General features: G+C 42.5%; 1 protein-coding gene across 2 annotated transcripts in view; it reads left to right on the forward strand.

Moving 5' to 3' along the window:
* The window catches only part of pcnx2 (pecanex 2), a 295,416-nt gene that overhangs the window by 34,245 nt on the left and 242,502 nt on the right, over positions 1-18,669 (forward strand). For both annotated transcript variants that reach the window (XM_051919361.1, XM_051919362.1), the window contains 2 exons: positions 280-427; positions 14,639-14,781. In XM_051919361.1, the coding sequence (XP_051775321.1) occupies positions 280-427; positions 14,639-14,781 (291 nt within the window). The remainder of the gene's footprint in view (positions 1-279; positions 428-14,638; positions 14,782-18,669) is intronic.

Below are 18,669 nucleotides of genomic sequence, written 5' to 3' on the forward strand. Positions count from 1 at the left end.
AGTAGAGCAAAATGTGAAAAGGGTCTGAATACTTTGAAGGCTGAATATGTCAGCTACTCAATTGGTGTTTACTTTTACAGCACCTTTCCCAGTATGGTCACTTTTGACAGTTGCTGCTTGCTTTATTTTTTATTTATTTATTTATTCTCCTAATGATGATAGGACTTGAGAACACATAATCAAATAATTGCTTCCCCCTTGGCATGGTGTTGTGTGTTTATTTTTGTTGTTGTTGTTTTCCTCAGAATTCTGTAGTTCTCAGTATATGTTACTTTTCAGGCAGTGTTACAATGGAAAAGAATCAAGAAAACAAAATGATTGAACAAGGATCTCGGGAACACAGCCCACCACCCAACAGCTTAGCAGTGACAGAATCGCCAGCTGCGGTGACACTTCAGAGTGAGATGGCAGCAATTTCGCCTCAGAGGTATGCACGCATAAATCCTATCAAAGTCATGAACGTCTGGGTAGAATAAGATCTAGCAGAAGCTCTTAGAGAAGTAAGACCTGAGTAAGTCCTGTGGTACACATTTTCAGATTTCCATCCATCTATCCATCCATTATCCAACCCATTATACCCTAACTACAAGGTCACGGGAGTCTGCTGGAGCCAATAGATTTTCATTATGAAACAAATAGTCCTCCTGAAAATCATAAATTGAGGCTTTTTATTTACAAGAACGTTTTGAAATTGTTTGCAATTGTTCAGTGTTGGTCCCCATTAGTGACGAGTGAAAATAATTTGAAAGATATGTGCCTTTTTTATATTTGGGGTGGGTGGGGGTCAGGCTTTTAAACCTTTTTTTATTGAGTTTTGTATTTCACAGTTCTGAAAATGCCTGTGAAATTCTTTTGTGAAACTGTATGCAAATTGAAACAAGTTTTCACTGAGCTTGGTAAAGGTGCTATAGAAATAATGTGTTACTGTCCAAAAAAAAAAAAAAAAAAAAAGAATCTCAAAACATTGTGCGACCATTAGGGGGCGTCCAGATCCCCAGATACAAGGGCAGTCGCACAGTCAAGAGCTTCAATAAAGTGATTTTTATTTGAAAAACTAGGGGGCTGTGCCCCCTGCTCGTTTTGCTCAGCCACCCCCGCCCCCCCACGTTATGTCTCTGTCGCTTGCGTTGTGAAGGGGGGGCTGAACGCACCCTAAAGAGATGTGGTCGAATCAGCTGCTGTCTTACTGCTGCTGCTCCTAGGCTGCATGTTAGCTTGTCATTCTGCATGTCAATCATTTAAAAGCCTGTACAACAGCTGTCCTTTTGTCTCACAGCCTTGTCTCGGGGGTTGTTAAAGTGTCTCTGAGAAAATCACGTATCCTCTTCTTCCAAGCCTTCCAAGATTTTTTTTTATAATAGAGAGAAATGCCCTCTACGTCACGATCTTGCGAAACACAGACTTCTCCTCAAAATAAATGCTCTGTCTCTCCTCCTGCCAAGCTTTGTCCACTTCTCAGCTCACCTGGATGAGGCTGGGTGGCTTCTTTTATGCCAGACCTGTGAGTACTTCCGCTGTCACATGACTACAGCCTGGAAACACTTCTGGGTCAGGTGGAACCTCTTTCCAGGTGTGTGCATTTTTTACAGCCCCCTCTGGTGGAATGCAGATGCCCTGACAGGACTGCTCACCAAGACTACATTTCTCAGTGTGCCCTGTGGCAGTACGAATGAAAGCTCCACCTGAAGGAAGCTGCCACCTAGTGTAGTGGGGGATTAAATAGTCCCCAGAGACAGTCCTTCCCTGTCCCTCCATTTCTTCCTGGGCAGCAAAGGTATTGCAGGCAAATCTGGGGGCAAAATCTAGGGTATTTACAATTGATAAAAGAAAAAAGGTGTTTATCTTCTGTCAGAACCCATTTTCATTCATTAACTTAGCATGAGTTTAGGATTTAAATAAGGATCTCTAGTAAAAATAAAATAACCAGCCTAATTTTCTGTCACGTGTAGACATATTGTTGGGCTGTCAACTGTGTGCTGTGGTTGCTCTGCTGGTACAATCTTGGATCACAATATTGAAAAAAAATGCATCAAAGATAGAGAAGAAGATGAAAGTGTCATGAGAAGGGTAGACTGGAGCGCAGTAACTACTTGATGCTTCATGGAGCTTGGTGTGTGCCGTGAGACGCTAGGGGTCGCTGTTACTCTTTTAACCCAACAGACAGACGCTCGGGACACAGGGTAATACACAAGGTAAAAGCACTCAGAAGTATTTTAATGGTTCTTCTTTTTAAGCAGTGCCTCCAAAGAACCCCAGCCCCAATAAACAGGCACTTAAATAAACAATAAATCAATAATTATAAATCAAATCTTTCCTCCACACCTCCCAGAAAGCATTGTCCACCTCCACCTGACTCTAGCTCAATTGCTGGGTTTTCAGCAGTCCTTTATATAGTCCTTGACCCAGAAGTACTTCCTTCTGTCCTTGTGACTTGCCAGCACTTCTGGGTCAGATGGAGAATTTGAGTTTTCTTGTCAGCCTGGAAGTACTTTTGTGCTCCCGCCCACATGTTCCACTGGTACTTCCGGGCAAGGTGAGCACTTAGACTCCCACCGTCTTCCCACTGTGTCCCATGGTACCGCGGGGCTGTGTTGCCGAACTCTATGTCCCATAGTGCCATGTGGGAACCTGGGACATGGATGCAGTCCAGGGGAGCTGCCATCTAGCATCTAGGGGGAGGCAGTGTCCTAGAAATGCTGCCTACTCCCATTCTTCCATCTTAGGGGCGTTCCGGCTGGGTTGAGCTGTGCATACACTCAACGTCACCTACAGGAAGGAAGAAACAGGAAAATGTGGTTGGTAGAGACTGCATTGTGTCTTTGTGCCAAAATGTGTCTTTGTGCCAAAATTATACAGCATGACACGTCTAGGACAAACCCGCTGTGCTGATCTATGGTGATATCCACAAGAGGAAATAAACAAGAATTGATTTTTGCCTCCGAGACCATGCAATACGTAGCCACAGAAAAGAAACCAGCATTCTGTCTATAATATTGTGCCTTTATATCATCTACATTACCACTCAAAAATACAGAACACCTGAGTTTTTATGGAAATGCATGCAGTTTAATGTCTTAATGTTTCATGAAATCAAAGCATAGAACAAATGAACCACAAATAAAAAAAAAATAAGTCAAGGAATCATTAAGTGTACAAAAATGTATTCAAATTTTTGATTCATCAAAGTAGCTGATGTTGATCTAATAGCCAAACTGTGTAACCCTTATGATTGAAAATACCAGTCACTCTGTGCAAGTCTCCAACTCCAGGACTATCACATGTCCTACTCCATGTTTGACAGTTGGTGTCACACACTGAGGATCCATCCTTTCACCAACTCAACAGCATACAAACACCCTGCATGATGGACCAAAGGTTTCAAATTTGGATTCATTGGACCTGAAGACTTTCTTCTGGTCTGCAGTAGTCCACAGCCGGTATTTCAAGGCTCTATGTTGTCCTTTAGGAATGGCTTTCTTCCTGCCACTCGCCCTGTCAAACCAGCAGCACAAAAGCCTCCTCTTCACAGTAGAAACTGACACCTGCACTGTTAAGCTACTGTGCTGTGAGGAGTCTGTGATCACACAAACTGGTGACCCCCAAAAACTTGTCTTCTGATTGGCTTGTGACTTTGGCTCTGCCAGATAACTTCTTTTCAGAAGTTCTTCCAGTTTCCAATGACCTTTAGATTGTGTAGGAGATCACTGGACTGACTGACACTTTGATTTTTTAATTTTTTTTTTCAGTTTCTCTAAACGAAAGGCCTACACTTCTAAGACTAATAATGTTCTATCTCATTTGTTAATTGCTGTTTTATTGCCATTATCACTGGAATCTACAACTCTCTACAGCACGGGTGTTGAACTCCAGTCCTGGAAGGCCGCAATAGCTGCAGGTTTTCATTCTAACTATCTTCTTCATTAGTGACCAGTTTTTGCTGCTAATTATCTTCTTTTGCTTTAGTTTTAATTAACTTGACTCAGGCCCTATAGTTGTCTCTTTTTTCTTAATTAGCAGCCAAACAATAATGAGACACAAAACGAGCTCACCTGTGCCCATCACACATTATCTGAAAATAAAGAAAGGTGAAGGTCTCGGTAAGGTTGATCTCTCAGGTGACCAAAACATTTTGACAGTGTTCTTAGAAAAAAGAGAAAAATCAACAGTTTTGGAAATGTCTGCTGTGGCAGAATGAGAGCAGCAACAAGCCATTGAATTAAATAACGAGTGTAATTAACAGCAAGAATTGGCTTCTCATTAAGAGATTGGTTGGAGTGAAATTAGTTGGAGTTTGAAATCCCAGCTTAGCTGGTCATCTGTTGGCTCGTTTCACGGCTCATTTCTGTTTGGCTGCCATTTAATGAAGAATGGAATCAATTCAGAGAACTGAATCCCTAAAAACAGGGCTATTAAAATGAAGGGAAAAGGAGTTAATTGGCAGTGAAAACTGGTCACTGATTAGGAAAAGGGTTAGAATGAAAACCTGCAGCCACTGCAGCCCACCAGGATTGGAGCTGGACACGCCAGCTCTACAGTGTAATATTGTCCAAGTTGTACTTCAGAGGGTGTAGTAGCACAGTGGGCAGCACGGTGGCGCAGTGGGTAGCGCTGCTGCCTCGCAGTTGGGAGACCTGGGGACCTGGGTTCGCTTCCCGGGTCCTCCCTGCGTGGAGTTTGCATGTTCTCCCCGTGTCTGCGTGGGTTTCCTCCCACAGTCCAAAGACATGCAGGTTAGGTGGATTGGTGATTCTAAATTGGACCTAGTGTGTGCTTGGTGTGTGGGTGTGTTTGTGTGTGTCCTGCGGTGCGTTGGCACCCTGCCCGGGATTGGTTCCTGCCTTGTGCCCTGTGTTGGCTGGGATTGGCTCTAGCAGACCCCCGTGACCCTGTGTTCGGATTCAGCGGGTTGGACAATGGATGGATGGATGGATAGTAGCACAGTCTGTTCCAACTTTGCTTTAAGGCAGACAGATGGGCTTTCAAGTAATCGGCAGAAGTTGAGACACCTGTACAAACTGTTTGCTTCAACATGTGAGGCTTCGTTTACTTTAATTGTTTTAGAACATCTGTACGTTGTAACCTATTAGTTTTTCCCTGGAGAAGGTATATTTGTAATATTCTGATGTAAGTTTTTGATAACATAAACTTTAAATTTCAACCTCTGGCAGGTTATTGCTTACCATTAGACCATTTTAGTTCATCATTGCATTTCAGCTTATTAAATTTGAATTAAAACTGGAAAAACGGAGGTGTCCATCTATAGTCATATCAAAGAGTAAGTACACCACATGGCGACAGATGACTTTTTCAGCATAACTGAACAGGCACATAGTGTCTACAGGTGAAAGTGATATACCTGAAAAAATAACTCCTCAAGCTGACCTGGTGTATTCATTCTCATAATGTAAATTAATAAAAATATGATTTGTCTCATGGACAAAGTAAGTCTACCCTTCCATTTATCAATAATCAAATTTGAAACGGGTGTACCAGATTTGGTGTGGATAATTAGAAAGTCCTTAGGTAAGTGGACCCTATCTACACCACACAGTTTAAAGGTGTGTTGTTCTCTTAGATCTTGATATGTGTGGTGTCATTATGCAACGATCAAAGGAGCACTCTAATGCCCTCATGAAGAAGGCTGTGGATTCCTATGAGTCGAACAAGCTTGGCAAATGATTTGAAATCGGTCATTCTGTTGCAAGGGTATCATCTACAAGTGGTGTAGTCTGGCTAGCCCAGCAAATTCAGCCTAAGACCTGACCCTTTTATACTAAAAGAAGTCTCCCAGAACTCCAAACTTGCACCGAGTTATCTGCAGAGAACTATTACAGAAGTTGGTGTCAAAGTACATGCATCTACAAAGAAAGATTTTATTTGTGCAATCTGCATGCAAGGTGTTTTCCAGGAAAAAGCCTTTATTGTCCAAAAGAAGACTGAAAAAAGACGACAGTTTGAACATCTAGGCGAAGACCAGGCCTACTGGAACAATGTGCTTTTGACAGATGAATCAAAGACAGAATTATTTGGCCACAGTAACAGTAGACATGTTTGGCACAAAGTGAGCACAAAATTTCCTACCAACTGTAAAGCATGGCAGTGTAAATGTTGTGGCTCTGGGTTCGCTTCCCTGCCTGAGGGCCTGGACAGATGGATCTAGAATTCATAGCTGATTCAATGACAGAAAAGTGTGTTTGAGGAGAATGTGAGGCCAATCTTTCTGAACGATGACGTTGAACAGAATATGGACCTTCTAACGCCATCATGATCCAAAGCATACTAGCAAACCCACCAATGTGGCTCAAAAAAGAAGAAATGGAGGGTTACGAACTGCCCTAGTCCAGGCCCTGATTTGAATCGGATTGAAGTGTTAAAGGAGGGAGGGAGGTTGGGGGGGGGTTGCGTATTTAAGAATGGACAACACGTGCAAGAAAACCCACAAACATCTTGCAACTGAAAGAAATTTGCAGGGAGGTGTCGTCAAAAATTTCAAAAATATCAGACACTGGTGGACAGTGATGCAAAATGCCTGCAAGAAGTCATTTCTGCTAAATGGACAGCTTATGAGGCCAAGGGTGAACTTACACATGTCCAATATTTATATTTATGTTTATTAATAATGCTACATTTTATTTATATAACACTTTCCCATGAAAAGGCACATTTTCCTTGTGTTTATATTCAAGTGTATCACCTTTGTCTGTAAGCACTGTGTGCCTGTTCAAATATGTTTAAAGATCAAACAAGTCAATATTTGCCAAGGGGTGTACTTACTTTTTCACATGCCATATCTATGACCTCGCTCTGTTTGTGCCACTCTATTACTGTAACTTACTGGATCTTTTTTTTCTATTGTATTTATAGTCTTAGCTATGCTGCCATCTGCTGTTTATTTAACATCACTACATTTCTATATTATTAATGTGAAATACAGGGAGAGTCAACATTATGTTAACATTTGCATTGCGGAAACAATTTATTCACCAAACATACTTCATATGTGCAAGATAATTTACAGGAATGTCTCAGCCTGTTCACCATCATATTCAACAAACAAAAACCAATGAACAACAGTACCATTTAAAGCCCAGACACACATTTCGCGGGGAACAGATGATACCACAGTCCATATTCTGTCCTTCAGGTCATTGATATCATGAACTTTCCTACTACAGTAATCCCTCGCTACTTCGCGGTTCACTTTTCGCGGATTCACGACTTCGCGGATTTTTAAATACAAGTGATTGCCCGCCTATCGCGGAAGTTATGTTCCAGACCCATCAGCAACAGGAGAAAATCCGTGATATAGAAAGACCATATAAATAAACATTTTTTTAGTTTAAGCCTTAAAATACCCATCCCACATGCTTTAAACACATGTAAACTTATAAAACACACTTTGTTAACACATATGATATGTGGATGTCGGGCTAAGGATATGAGTAACATCTCACTATTATAAAACATTTTAACTTCACGCAAGACAAGACAGTGAGACAGGAAAATTGGTGATGTACACCTAAAAGCCTGATTGTACAGGCTTTTAAATTATTGACACGCAGAGCGACAAGCAGCACAAACCCAGCACAAAGTCCACTTCTCCTTAGCGTTCATTCAGCTCCCCACCCCCTTGACAATGCGAACTGCGCTTCCGGGGAGGGAGGGTTTGAGCGAAGGTGCGTTCAGCTCTCACACACACACACACTCCTCGAGCAGAGCGACAAGCAGGCATTTTGGCAGAAGCAGCACAAAGTCCATTTCTGCTCAGCGTGAGTTCAGTTGCCCCCCTTCACAAAGCGAGTGCAGACACATTGACGTCTGATCGCTGCGTGCAGGCAGTGTGCAGTGTTGGTCTGAGGTGTTTAAGAATGTAGAAAGTGTTTAAGAGCATAGGAAGTGTTTATAAGAGTGTGGGAAAGGTTAACAAGAGAGTGAGAAAGGTTTATAAGAGTGTGGGAAGGGTTTATAAAGCCTTAAAATATGTATAAATAATAAAATAAATATAGGTCGCTACTTCGCGGATTTCACCTATCGCGGGGGGGGGGCTCTGGAACGTAACCCCCGCGATAGGTGAGGGATTACTGTATACACGCACTCCTTCACCATACCCCATAACCAGAAATCACATGAGTGTGGAGGCCATGGCAATAGTCCACCACGACGTATCCAACGACATAAAAATAATCCATTAGTGTTAACATGATTTTGACTCACCCTGCATATTGGCATCCAGCATTTAACCTTATCTTGAGCGGTGGCATTTTTATTTAGATATGTCTGTATAAACCGCAGACTAAAAAAAAAAAAGCAAGAAATAAGGGTCTACCTGCTCTTTTTCTGTATGCCATGACAAAATCACACACACACGTTGTCCTTCTCACTCTCTTTCTCTGACATCTTTTGGTCTTTGGTTGCTCTAATGCCATTCTTTCTCATGCCAGCCCTCCTGTTCTGAATTCAGTGCAGTTTAGCAGACAGTGGCCATTTATAACCAGGTACCTTTTGAGTCATATACAGAACTGTGGTGAGTGCTTCTGCCACTTGGCAGTTCTTAGCTTTCCTGTACCCCTAGACCTTTTATTCTAATGGAAGTGCTAGATATCTAGCAGGGGTACTGACTGTCCTGGGTAATTTGGGTTGCTTTTATCCTGAGTCTCCCTGTTGCCATCCAATGAATGGCATTTAGGGGGCTGCGAGTGCCCTCTGTTTTGCTGTATTTTATACACTTTTCGGGAGTTAAACTGTAGCACTGCTTTTATAGATTTTGCCCACACTGGTCAGATGATGGTAAATAACCTCACCTGACCCGACGCACTGGGAATGAGTTTGTTGCCTTTTCTCTTGTCCTGTGTGTCCCATCCCTTTTTTTAATATGGGTTCCAGTCTCATCATGGCAGCAGGACACTCTCTGAAGTTTGAACCAATATACCTAGGTTTGCACAGCTTCGACATACGTACTGCATAAGGTGCTAAGATCTGTTTTCCTTTAACTTAACCCAATGTCACATTGCACAACTTCTAGTCTTAGATTACGCTGATCTCATCACCTGACCATGTTAATTGTCATCCCTGAAAATCACTGGACATGTCAAATTACCTCAGATTGATGACTTTACACCATAGTTGTGTCCTCCCCTTTTTTTCCCTTCCTTTTTTCCATTCTATCGTGGTACTTAGAACATAAGACATCAGACAGACACGCTTCTCTTCTGTTTGTGAGGTCCAAAATAACCATCCATCTGTCAACCCACTGAATCCGAACACAGGGTCACGGGGGTCTGCTGGAGCCAATCCTGGGCAGGGTGCCAACCCACCGCAGGACACACACACACACCCATACCCACACACAGACCAAGCACACACTAGGGCCAATTTAGAATCGCCAATCCACCTAACCTGCATGTCTTTGGACTGTGGGAGAAAACCAGAGCACCCGGAGGAAACCCACGCAGACACGGGGAGAACATGCAGGGAGGACCCGGGAAGCGAACCCAGGTCTCCTAACTGTGAGGCAGCAGCGCTACCCACTGCGCCACCGTGCTGCCCCAAAATAACCCACGTTTCTTATTCCTTGTGACGACATGATCATTCATTGGTTGTCAGTTCTCATGATCCGTATGATTTGTTGGGGTGAGTTGCTATTAGTTAAAGTAGGCTGTGGGGCACGTCACATTATACGACTTTGTGATGATTTTCGACCACAGTCGTGCTCACCCATCTTTTCTAATGCCTAATATATTGCTGCCTGATGGAGCCAGTGCTGTATGAAGGGTAACAGATACAGTGAATTCAGCTTCAGTCTCAAACGTTTTTTTTCAAAAAACATTCTATCATATGTGGCCTGCAGGGGATGCAGCAGCTCCACAAACCCAACACAGACAGACACAGATGCAAGTTCTGCATGAGCACAGGCTTTTTCATTTTGTTGTGGCAAACATTTCCCAATCGTTTCCCACAATAAAGTACAGTACAGCTCCAATAAGCACAGCAGACTTAAGCACACAACCATTCTTTTCTTCTTCTTCTTCTTTCTCTCTCTGTTTCTTCTTCTGCCTCCACTCCTCTTGGTAAGCATTGCCCTCTCACTCCCGACTCTGGCTCCTGGAATGAAGGTACCGAAACACTTCCGGTGACCCATTGAAATACGGTCTCTGCAGTCCCTGCATCAACCGGTGGCGGCACCCACAGAATCCAAAAGGTTTACACCGAACTCCAATTCCCATAGAGCCCTGTGGGAAACCGTAGTGCTGTAGCAACCCGGGGTTGGCTGCCATCTAATGCTCCAGGAGAGGTAATGCCCTCTGCATGTTCTCTCCTCCGGTCTTTCCAGTATAAAATGTCCCACCTAGGTAAGGGCCCTGACCATCCGGTACACGCGGTGCCTAAAAAACATTAGACATCAGACAGATGAGCTTCTCCTATGTTTGTGAGTTCCCAAACACCCATGTCCCTAATTCCTTGTCCCTGCATTACATGCATTGTGCTTCCAGGTGAGCATTCATTGGTTGTCCATTCTCATGTCCCTATGAGCAGTTTGAGTTTGTCGGGGCAAGTTGTAATTAGTTGCAGAAAGCTGCAGGGCATATCACATTATATGACTTTGTGAAGACTTTCCATCACAGTTGTGCTCATCCCCTTTTCTGACAGCCAATATCATGCTGCCTGACCGAGCCAGTGTTGTATTTAGGGTCAATAGGTACGGCAAATTCAGATGCAATTCTCTGCCCCTCTTTTTTTTTTCTTTTTTCCATTCTATCTTGGTACATAAAACATGAGACATCAGACAGACAAACTTGTCTTCTGTTTGTGTGGTTCAAAACAGCAAAACATTTTAGTGCTGATTTCAGGAAACCTTATGCAAATTGAAACTCTGTGTTTCTTTGTCCTAAAAAGTTCACAAAACATTGCCACAAAAAGAAAGGTGTTTATCTTCTGTCTGAAGGGTTTATAGGCACTCATTTGACATTAATTTAGTATTTAAATAAAGATCTCTACTAAAAATATCAAAGTTACCAGACTCATTTCCTGTCATGTGTAAACATTTTGTTGACCAATCAGATATGTGTTGTTCTGTTTGTGGGGTCCGAAACACTCGCATTCCTTGGTCTCCGCATTACATGGATTATGCTTCTGGATGAGCATTCATTGATTTGCAGCTCTCATACCCCTATGACCAGTTTGAGTTTGTTCGGGTGAGTCGTGACTGGTTGGAGTAAGTCGTGGGGCACATGCCATTATGTCACTAATTCCAACTCGCTACAATTATGCAAATGAAAGCTGAAAATCACTGGAAATGTTATGTAAAAAAGAACTAAAAGACCTGTGAAATCCCATTCTTTGATATCCACTCTAACATTTTATTTATCTTTTGATTTATTTTCTGAATTCACTTCAGCTTATTGTACATCTTCTACACTTATGTTAACAAGTTTGTTGTACTGCTTTACAAATTTAGTGAAGTAAAAATAAAACCCAGAATAACTTCAAATAAAACCCATAATCATCATGCTGTTCACAAAAAAACATCATGAAATATTTTCATTTAAACATCCATCCATCCATCCATCCTTCCATCCATCCATCCTCTTCCGCTTATCCGAGGTTGGGTCGCGGGGGCAGCAGCTTGAGCAGAGATGCCCAGACTTCCCTCTCCCCGGCCACTTCTTCTAGCTCTTCCAGGAGAATCCAAAGGCGTTCCCAGGCCAGCCGAGAGACATAGTCCCTCCAGCGTGTCCTGGGTCTTCCCCGGGGCCTCCCCCCGGTTAGACATGCCCAGAACACCTCACCAGGGAGGCGTCCAGGAGGCATCCTGATCAGATGGCCGAGCCACCTCATCTGACTCCTTTCGATGCGGAGGAGCAGCGGCTCTACTCTGAGCCCCTCCCGAATGACTGAGCTTCTCACCCTATCTTTAAGGGAAAGCCCAGACACCCTGCGGAGGAAACTCATTTCAGCCACTTGTATTCGCGATCTTGTTCTTTCAGTCACTACCCATAGCTCATGACCATACGTGAGGGTAGGAACATAGATCGACTGTAAATTGAGAGCTTCGCCTTGCGGCTCAGCTCCTTTTCACCATGACACACCGATGCAGAGCCCGCATCACTGTGGATGCCGCACCGATCCGCCTGTCGATCTCACGCTCCATTCTTCCCTCACTCGTGAACAAGACTCCGAGATACTTGAACTCTTCCACTTGGGGCAGGATCTCGCTACCAACCCTGAGAGGGCACTCCACCCTTTTCTGGCTGAGGACCATGGTGTCGGATTTGGAGGTGCTGATTTCCATCCCAGCCGCTTCACACTCAGCTGCGAACCGATCCAGAGAGAGCTGAAGATCACGGCCTGATGAAGCAAACAGGACAACAACATCTGCAAAAAGCAGTGAGTCAATCCTGAGTCCACCAAACCGGACCCCCTCAACGCCCTGGCTGCGCCTAGAAATTCTGTCCATAAAAGTTATGAACAGAATCGGTGACAAAGGGCAACCCTGGCGGAGTCCAACTCTCACTGGAAAAGGGTTCGACTTACTGCAATTTTGACCAAGCTCTGGCACCGATCGTACAGGGACCGAACAGCCCTCTCGGAGTACCCCCCACAGGATTCCCCGAGGGACACGGTCGAATGCCTTTTCCAAGTCCACAAAACACATGTAGACTGGTTGGGCAAACTCCCATGCACCCTCCACAACCCTGCTAAGAGTGTAGTGCTGGTCCACTGTTCCGCGACCAGGAGGAAAACCACACTGTTCCTTCTGAATCCGAGGCTTGACTATCCAACGGACCCTCCTCTCCAGGACCCCCGAATAGACTTTTCCAGGGAGGCTGAGGAGTGTTTCACGCAAACATAAAAATAAATTCATCGAGACCAGTAGGGGGCGCCCCAGAGCCTCAACACCTAGACATGACCATTCTAATGGAAATCCCTGATTCAAAAGTCCAGATTGTATTATCTTTTGTATCTTTCTTCCTTTACACTTCAGCACAATTCCCATCTTCCTCCAACTTTGTCCAACTCCACTTCTGATTTTCTTTCACCTGGCTGAGGTGGAGTAGACCTTTTTTACGTCAGACCCAGCAGCACTTCCAGTGCCACAATACTGTCTCCAGGAAGCACTTCCATTTGAGTAGAATAAGGGAGCCTCCTCCTGGCAGCACCATTCAAAACTATGACTCCCATCCATGCGATGGGTGTGCAGACTGATCCATACCAGAAGAACACTGCCACCTAGCTCACGGGGGGAACACCTGGACTTTGGAGGCATTCTCCCTCTCTATGCCCATTATTTCAGCCTCCCACCTGGAATGGTGAATAGCAACCATCCTAGTTGGGATGCCAATCCAGCCATGCTGTTTCTCTATGGTGGCCATTTGTCCCATCCACCTTTGTTGTCTATTCATAATGGCCTACTGGCTGCATGAAGGAACCCCATCAGGCCTGGCCAGAACATCAGCCCATCCATATTGTGTATCACAACATACGTCCACTGAGCAAATTCTTAGGACCACTGTGCCAATAATGGGTAGGGACTCCTTTTGTTCTCAAAACAGCCTCAGGTCTTCATGACATGGCTTCTACAACATGTTGGAAACATTCCTTAGAGATTCTGGCCCATGTATACCTGATTGCATCATGCACTTTCTGCATGTCATCTGCACATTAAAGTTGCAAATCTCCTGTTCTACCAAATCGCAAAGATGTTCTGTTGGATTCAGATCTGATGGCTGCAAAGACCGCTGAAGAGCACTGTACTTATTGTCATGTTCATGAAACCAGTTTGTGATGAGCTTTTGCTTTGTGACATGGTGTGTTATGATGCTGGAAGTAGCCATTACAAGATGAGTAAATATTGGCCATGAAGTATTGCATGTGGTCAGCAGCAAGACTCAAATAGGCTGTGGCATTCAAGTGATGTTTGGTTGGTATTAATGAACCCAAAGTGTACCAAGGAAATATTCTCCACACCTGTGCACCACCACCAGCACCAGCCTGGACTTTTGACTCAAGACAGATTGGGTGCATGGCTTCATGCTGTTGGTGCCAAATTCTGACCTTACCATTGGTGTGCCCCAGCAGAAACTGAGAGCCATCATATCAGGCTAGCTTTTTCCAGTCTTCAGCTGCCCAGTTTTGGTCATCCTGTACCCACTGTATCCTCCGCTTTGAGTTCTTGGCTGACAGGAATGGACCCCAAGAAGACTCCCGGCTGGAATCACTGCCAACAGGGCTTCAGCTGAGTACTGAGTAAAGGGTCTGAAGACTCTTATGTCAGTGTGAGATTTTTCATTTTTAATAAGTTTGTAAACATTCCTAAAATCCTGTTTTCGCCTTATCATCCTTGGGTATTGGGTGGTGCTTAATGTGGGGGGAAAAGAAAACAAAACAATTTAAACGATTTTAACACAAGACTGCAATACAACAAGATATGAAAAAACTGAAGGGCTCTGAACTTCCTAAAGGCACTTTATGAGCTTAAAGCAAACATCTCCTGTTATCTGGATCCCCACAGTGGTCCTAATTATATTGTTATGACTTTAGACCGTAGCATAAAATATTTTTACTGTTTTTTTTTAATGCTGAATGGAGAAATTCAACACAGCAATGCCTTCCAAGTATCTAATTGTGCACTAATGTTCAGTCCACAGGCAGACCAGCAGATGGACTGCGGCTATGAGCCTTTGCCGTCGCAGACTTCTCTGTCTGAAAGTTCTGTGCTGCAAGTGATCTGCAGGCCTGAGGCGACCTCAAAAGAAGACGTCTTCATGATCAATACTGTTCACAGTAAGTGCAACATGCGTTAGCGCAAAGGAATTCTTTTCTTGTTTTTATCAAATAAGCCAATGGTTTTTGTGTATACTGTATTACTGGCCATAATGAGCACCATTACAAGTCACTTTGCAAAGCAATCGGTCAATCTTTATTTTAATTTCCACCTGTTATAAGAAATTACTTCAAACTACTTAATTCCTATTTTAAATATAACCCTTTATGATGATCACTTTAATAATGCATTTTAGAGAATAATAAGTAGTCTTTACATTAATTATACAAAGCATTTTATGAGCACCGTGTTTAATTTATAGGTCAGGATTACTCCATAGCATATTGTATAGAATCAGTATTCCGTTTAATTGTATTATTACATACATTCTCAAAGCAATTTTACCCAATTCGGGGTCACAGGGGGCTAGATCGGGGAAGATGGTAGAAGATGGTAACCATCACAGTGCCCACTCATGCTGTTGTGACTGAGGGCCTGCATCTATCTATCTATCTATCTATCTATCTATCTATCTATCTATCTATCTATCTATCTATCTATCTATCTATCTATCTATCTATCTATCTATCTATCTATCTATCTATCTATCTATCTATCTATCTATCTATCTATCTATCTATCTATCTATCTATCTATCTATCTATCTATCTATCTATCTATCTATCCATCCATCCATTAAAAACAGGCCTAAAGCCTAGACTAAATAGACAGGGGGAAATGCCAGGTCCAAAGAAACAAGGCTGCAAATGAATTAATTTATTTCAATATGAAAAAGCTCTTGTACTTCTAACGGTTATGAAGCTTCAGAGTCCCGAAGCACGAAAGTCCTAAAATATCCCAGAAATGCCAACGTGAGGGGGAAATGCTGTCAAAAATCCAGGCTAGTACTATAGAGGGGAATGTGAACAACAACCTCAATAAGACTTATTTATATGTCACATTTTCATACATTCAGTGTAGCTCAAAGCGCTTTATAAGATGACAAAAAGAAAGTTATATGAAATGAAAACAAGTAAGATTAGGCAATAATATTAAAGTTTAAGTAACAAAGGCAAAAGTTAAGATCAGAGGACAGAAAAAAAACAAAAAAAACTCCAGTTATGCTGAAAAAAAAACCAAAATCTGCAGGGGTTCCACTGGGCATTCTACCTGACAAAAATGTTCATAAATCAGTCTTCTTGGTTTTCAGGCTTCACATGGTGGTAATTGGTGATTTTAGCCTTGTGGACCGCTGAGACCCCCACTTTCAATCCATCAACACAGGGCACTGCATGGTGCCTTGATCAGATGGTGGTGGTGCAGATCGCCACTGCAGAAGAACCGGAAAAAACAGCAGAGAATAGTGGGGATAAATACAGATTGTGTATCCCTGAAGAATATGGTAATTCTGTGCCCATACAATCTATTAGGAAATGCAACTCAATAAATAAAAGGATTATTATTCTAAAGCTTTGTAGAGCACAAATAAGCTCAGAGGAGCACAAACATACAGAAAGCCATGCTTTCAAAAAAGGCAGTACCAAAAAGAAAGATTACAAATTGAAAGAGTAGTTGAATTACAAAGCAAAGAGGTCAACCAAATTCAAAAAAAAAATCACAAAAGCACAAAGTAAAGAAAGAATCACAACAAACACTCAGAAACTCTTGAGCACAATCAAATGAACCACAAGGAACTGTGAATCGCCCCTGTCTTTTATAGGGCTGAGGCCTGTCCTCTGAGGTGATGGGCACGTGGCCCCGCCTCCTGGAGGATAACCCACAAAACACATGGAACATAATACAGGGATAGACAAAATCAAATCCAAAGAATAATACAAATAAACAAAAAAAAAACAATTAATAAAAACTAAAGAATCAAAAATGAGCTAAAAGACGTAAAACAAGGATTTGATCTTCAAGCCAAAGAAGGAGCCCTGGCTGTAATAAAACATAGTGGACCTGTTGCTTTCTTACCCAGACAACGTTCAGATAACATTAAGAAGGCTAACAGAATGTCAGCGTATATAGCACCTTGATGTGTGGAGTACAAGTCCAAGAAGTTTATGATGAAGCTTTCTAACACACTGGTGAGTTTTCATCTGGAGTCCTGGTTGCAGTTCTGGTAGCAGCACTCGAGCAATGCTAAAGAAAGTCCGGAGAAAAGTGACAAGGCTGATTCAAGGATTGCAAGGTATGAGCTGTGAGAGGACATTGAATGTGAATGTGAGGTGTTGAATGTTTTCAGTTTAAAAAAAAAGGAGATTAAGATGAGACAGGACTGAAGTGTTTAAAATTATGAAGGAATTAGTCCAGTGGATCGAGATTGCGACTTTAAAGTGAGCTCATCAACAACAAGGGGGCACAGTTGGAGAGTTGTGAAAGGTAAATTTTGCACAAACATTAGTACTAGGGTGTTAGCCATTATGAATGTAGTGAGAAGTCAAGCAAAATGACACCTTTTATTGGCTAACTAAAAAGATTACAATATGCAAACTTTCGAGGAAACTCAGGCTCCTTCTTGCCTGAAGAAGAGGCCTGAGTTGCCTCGAAAGCTTGCATATTGTAATCTTTTTAGTTAGCCAATAAAAGGTGTCATTTTGCTTGACATCTCACCACAAACATTAGGAAAGTTTTTCATCACTCAAAGAACCACAGACAAATAGAACAAGTTACCAAGTAGTGTGGTAGGCAGTTGGACTTTAGTGACTTTCAAAATTCAAATTGATGTTATTTTGGAGAAATTAAGTGAATAAGATTAGTGAGCTTTGTTGGGCTGAATGGCCTGTACTCATCAAGTGTTTTCTAATGATCTAATATTCTAATATCAAATAAAGGAAACATTAAAAAAAATCAGGATTCCAAACAAAAGTTCAAGGTACCAAAAAAAAATCCACAACATCACTAAAATCTATAAAGGAAATAAAGCTAAATGCCATTACAGTACCTGGATGTAAGCTTACCTATGAGGCTGAGAAGTGAGGATTTAGGATTTCAAGTGATGTCAGTGGAGTTTCACTTTAGGAAACATTTTGGATTTCACACAGGGTTTTCTAACTTTCTGATTATGACTTGGGCTTCATGTTCTTGTTAGGTCTTTCTCCGAGTCCTCTTCTAGTTTGCCTGGGTGGCCTGATACAGTATTTTCCATCCTGTAGCAGGTGTGGTCGAGTGAAGGAACTGCAAGTCACCACATGAATATGTTGGGGCCTCAACCTGGTTGTACCCATTTCATTTCAACAAAAATATTTCAAACAAACAAATAAAAATTAGGGCTGCTCTGCACGCCAACATAAAGGCTTCCAAAGTGGACTGCCGTCAGACTATGCCTTTCACATCGTAGTCGGAAAGGAACTTCATCCTGTGTTGGTGACTGGGCAAGGCTGAACACCACCTCCTCTCATCAACGGAATTTATAGCTTGGGGACTGGGAGGGGCAGAGTCAGCTGGCTTCACTGGGTGTCTTCTCTGTGCTGCGGTGGGAACAAGAGAGGAGAATGTTAGCGTCAGCACCACCATCTCAACCTGAAGTAATATTACATACCCCTGATGAGCCCAGCGAGTGGTCCACTGATGTGACATACTAACTTTTTTAAACCGCCATTTAAACCAGCATTGCATTTCTTTCTGCATCCAAGATTGTGGATTTTTATTTTTTCAGATGAATTTGTGGTAAAAGTTTTTTTTAGCGCTGGAGTATTTTTAATAAGCTGGAACACTATAAATAGTTTATACCTCCTAGTATTTTTTAAACTTTGGCTTGATTTCTGACATGTGTATCGTTTCCTTTTCCTGGACTAGTTCCTTTATTAACATTCTGCAGCATAGTTTTTAATACTTTGTCATATCCTTTGTGTAATATGAATGCGCCATAACCCATTATGAGTTATAACAGTTCAAACAACTTATAT

The sequence above is a fragment of the Erpetoichthys calabaricus genome, chromosome 15 (genome assembly GCF_900747795.2).
Source record: "Erpetoichthys calabaricus chromosome 15, fErpCal1.3, whole genome shotgun sequence".
NCBI lineage: Eukaryota > Metazoa > Chordata > Cladistia > Polypteriformes > Polypteridae > Erpetoichthys > Erpetoichthys calabaricus.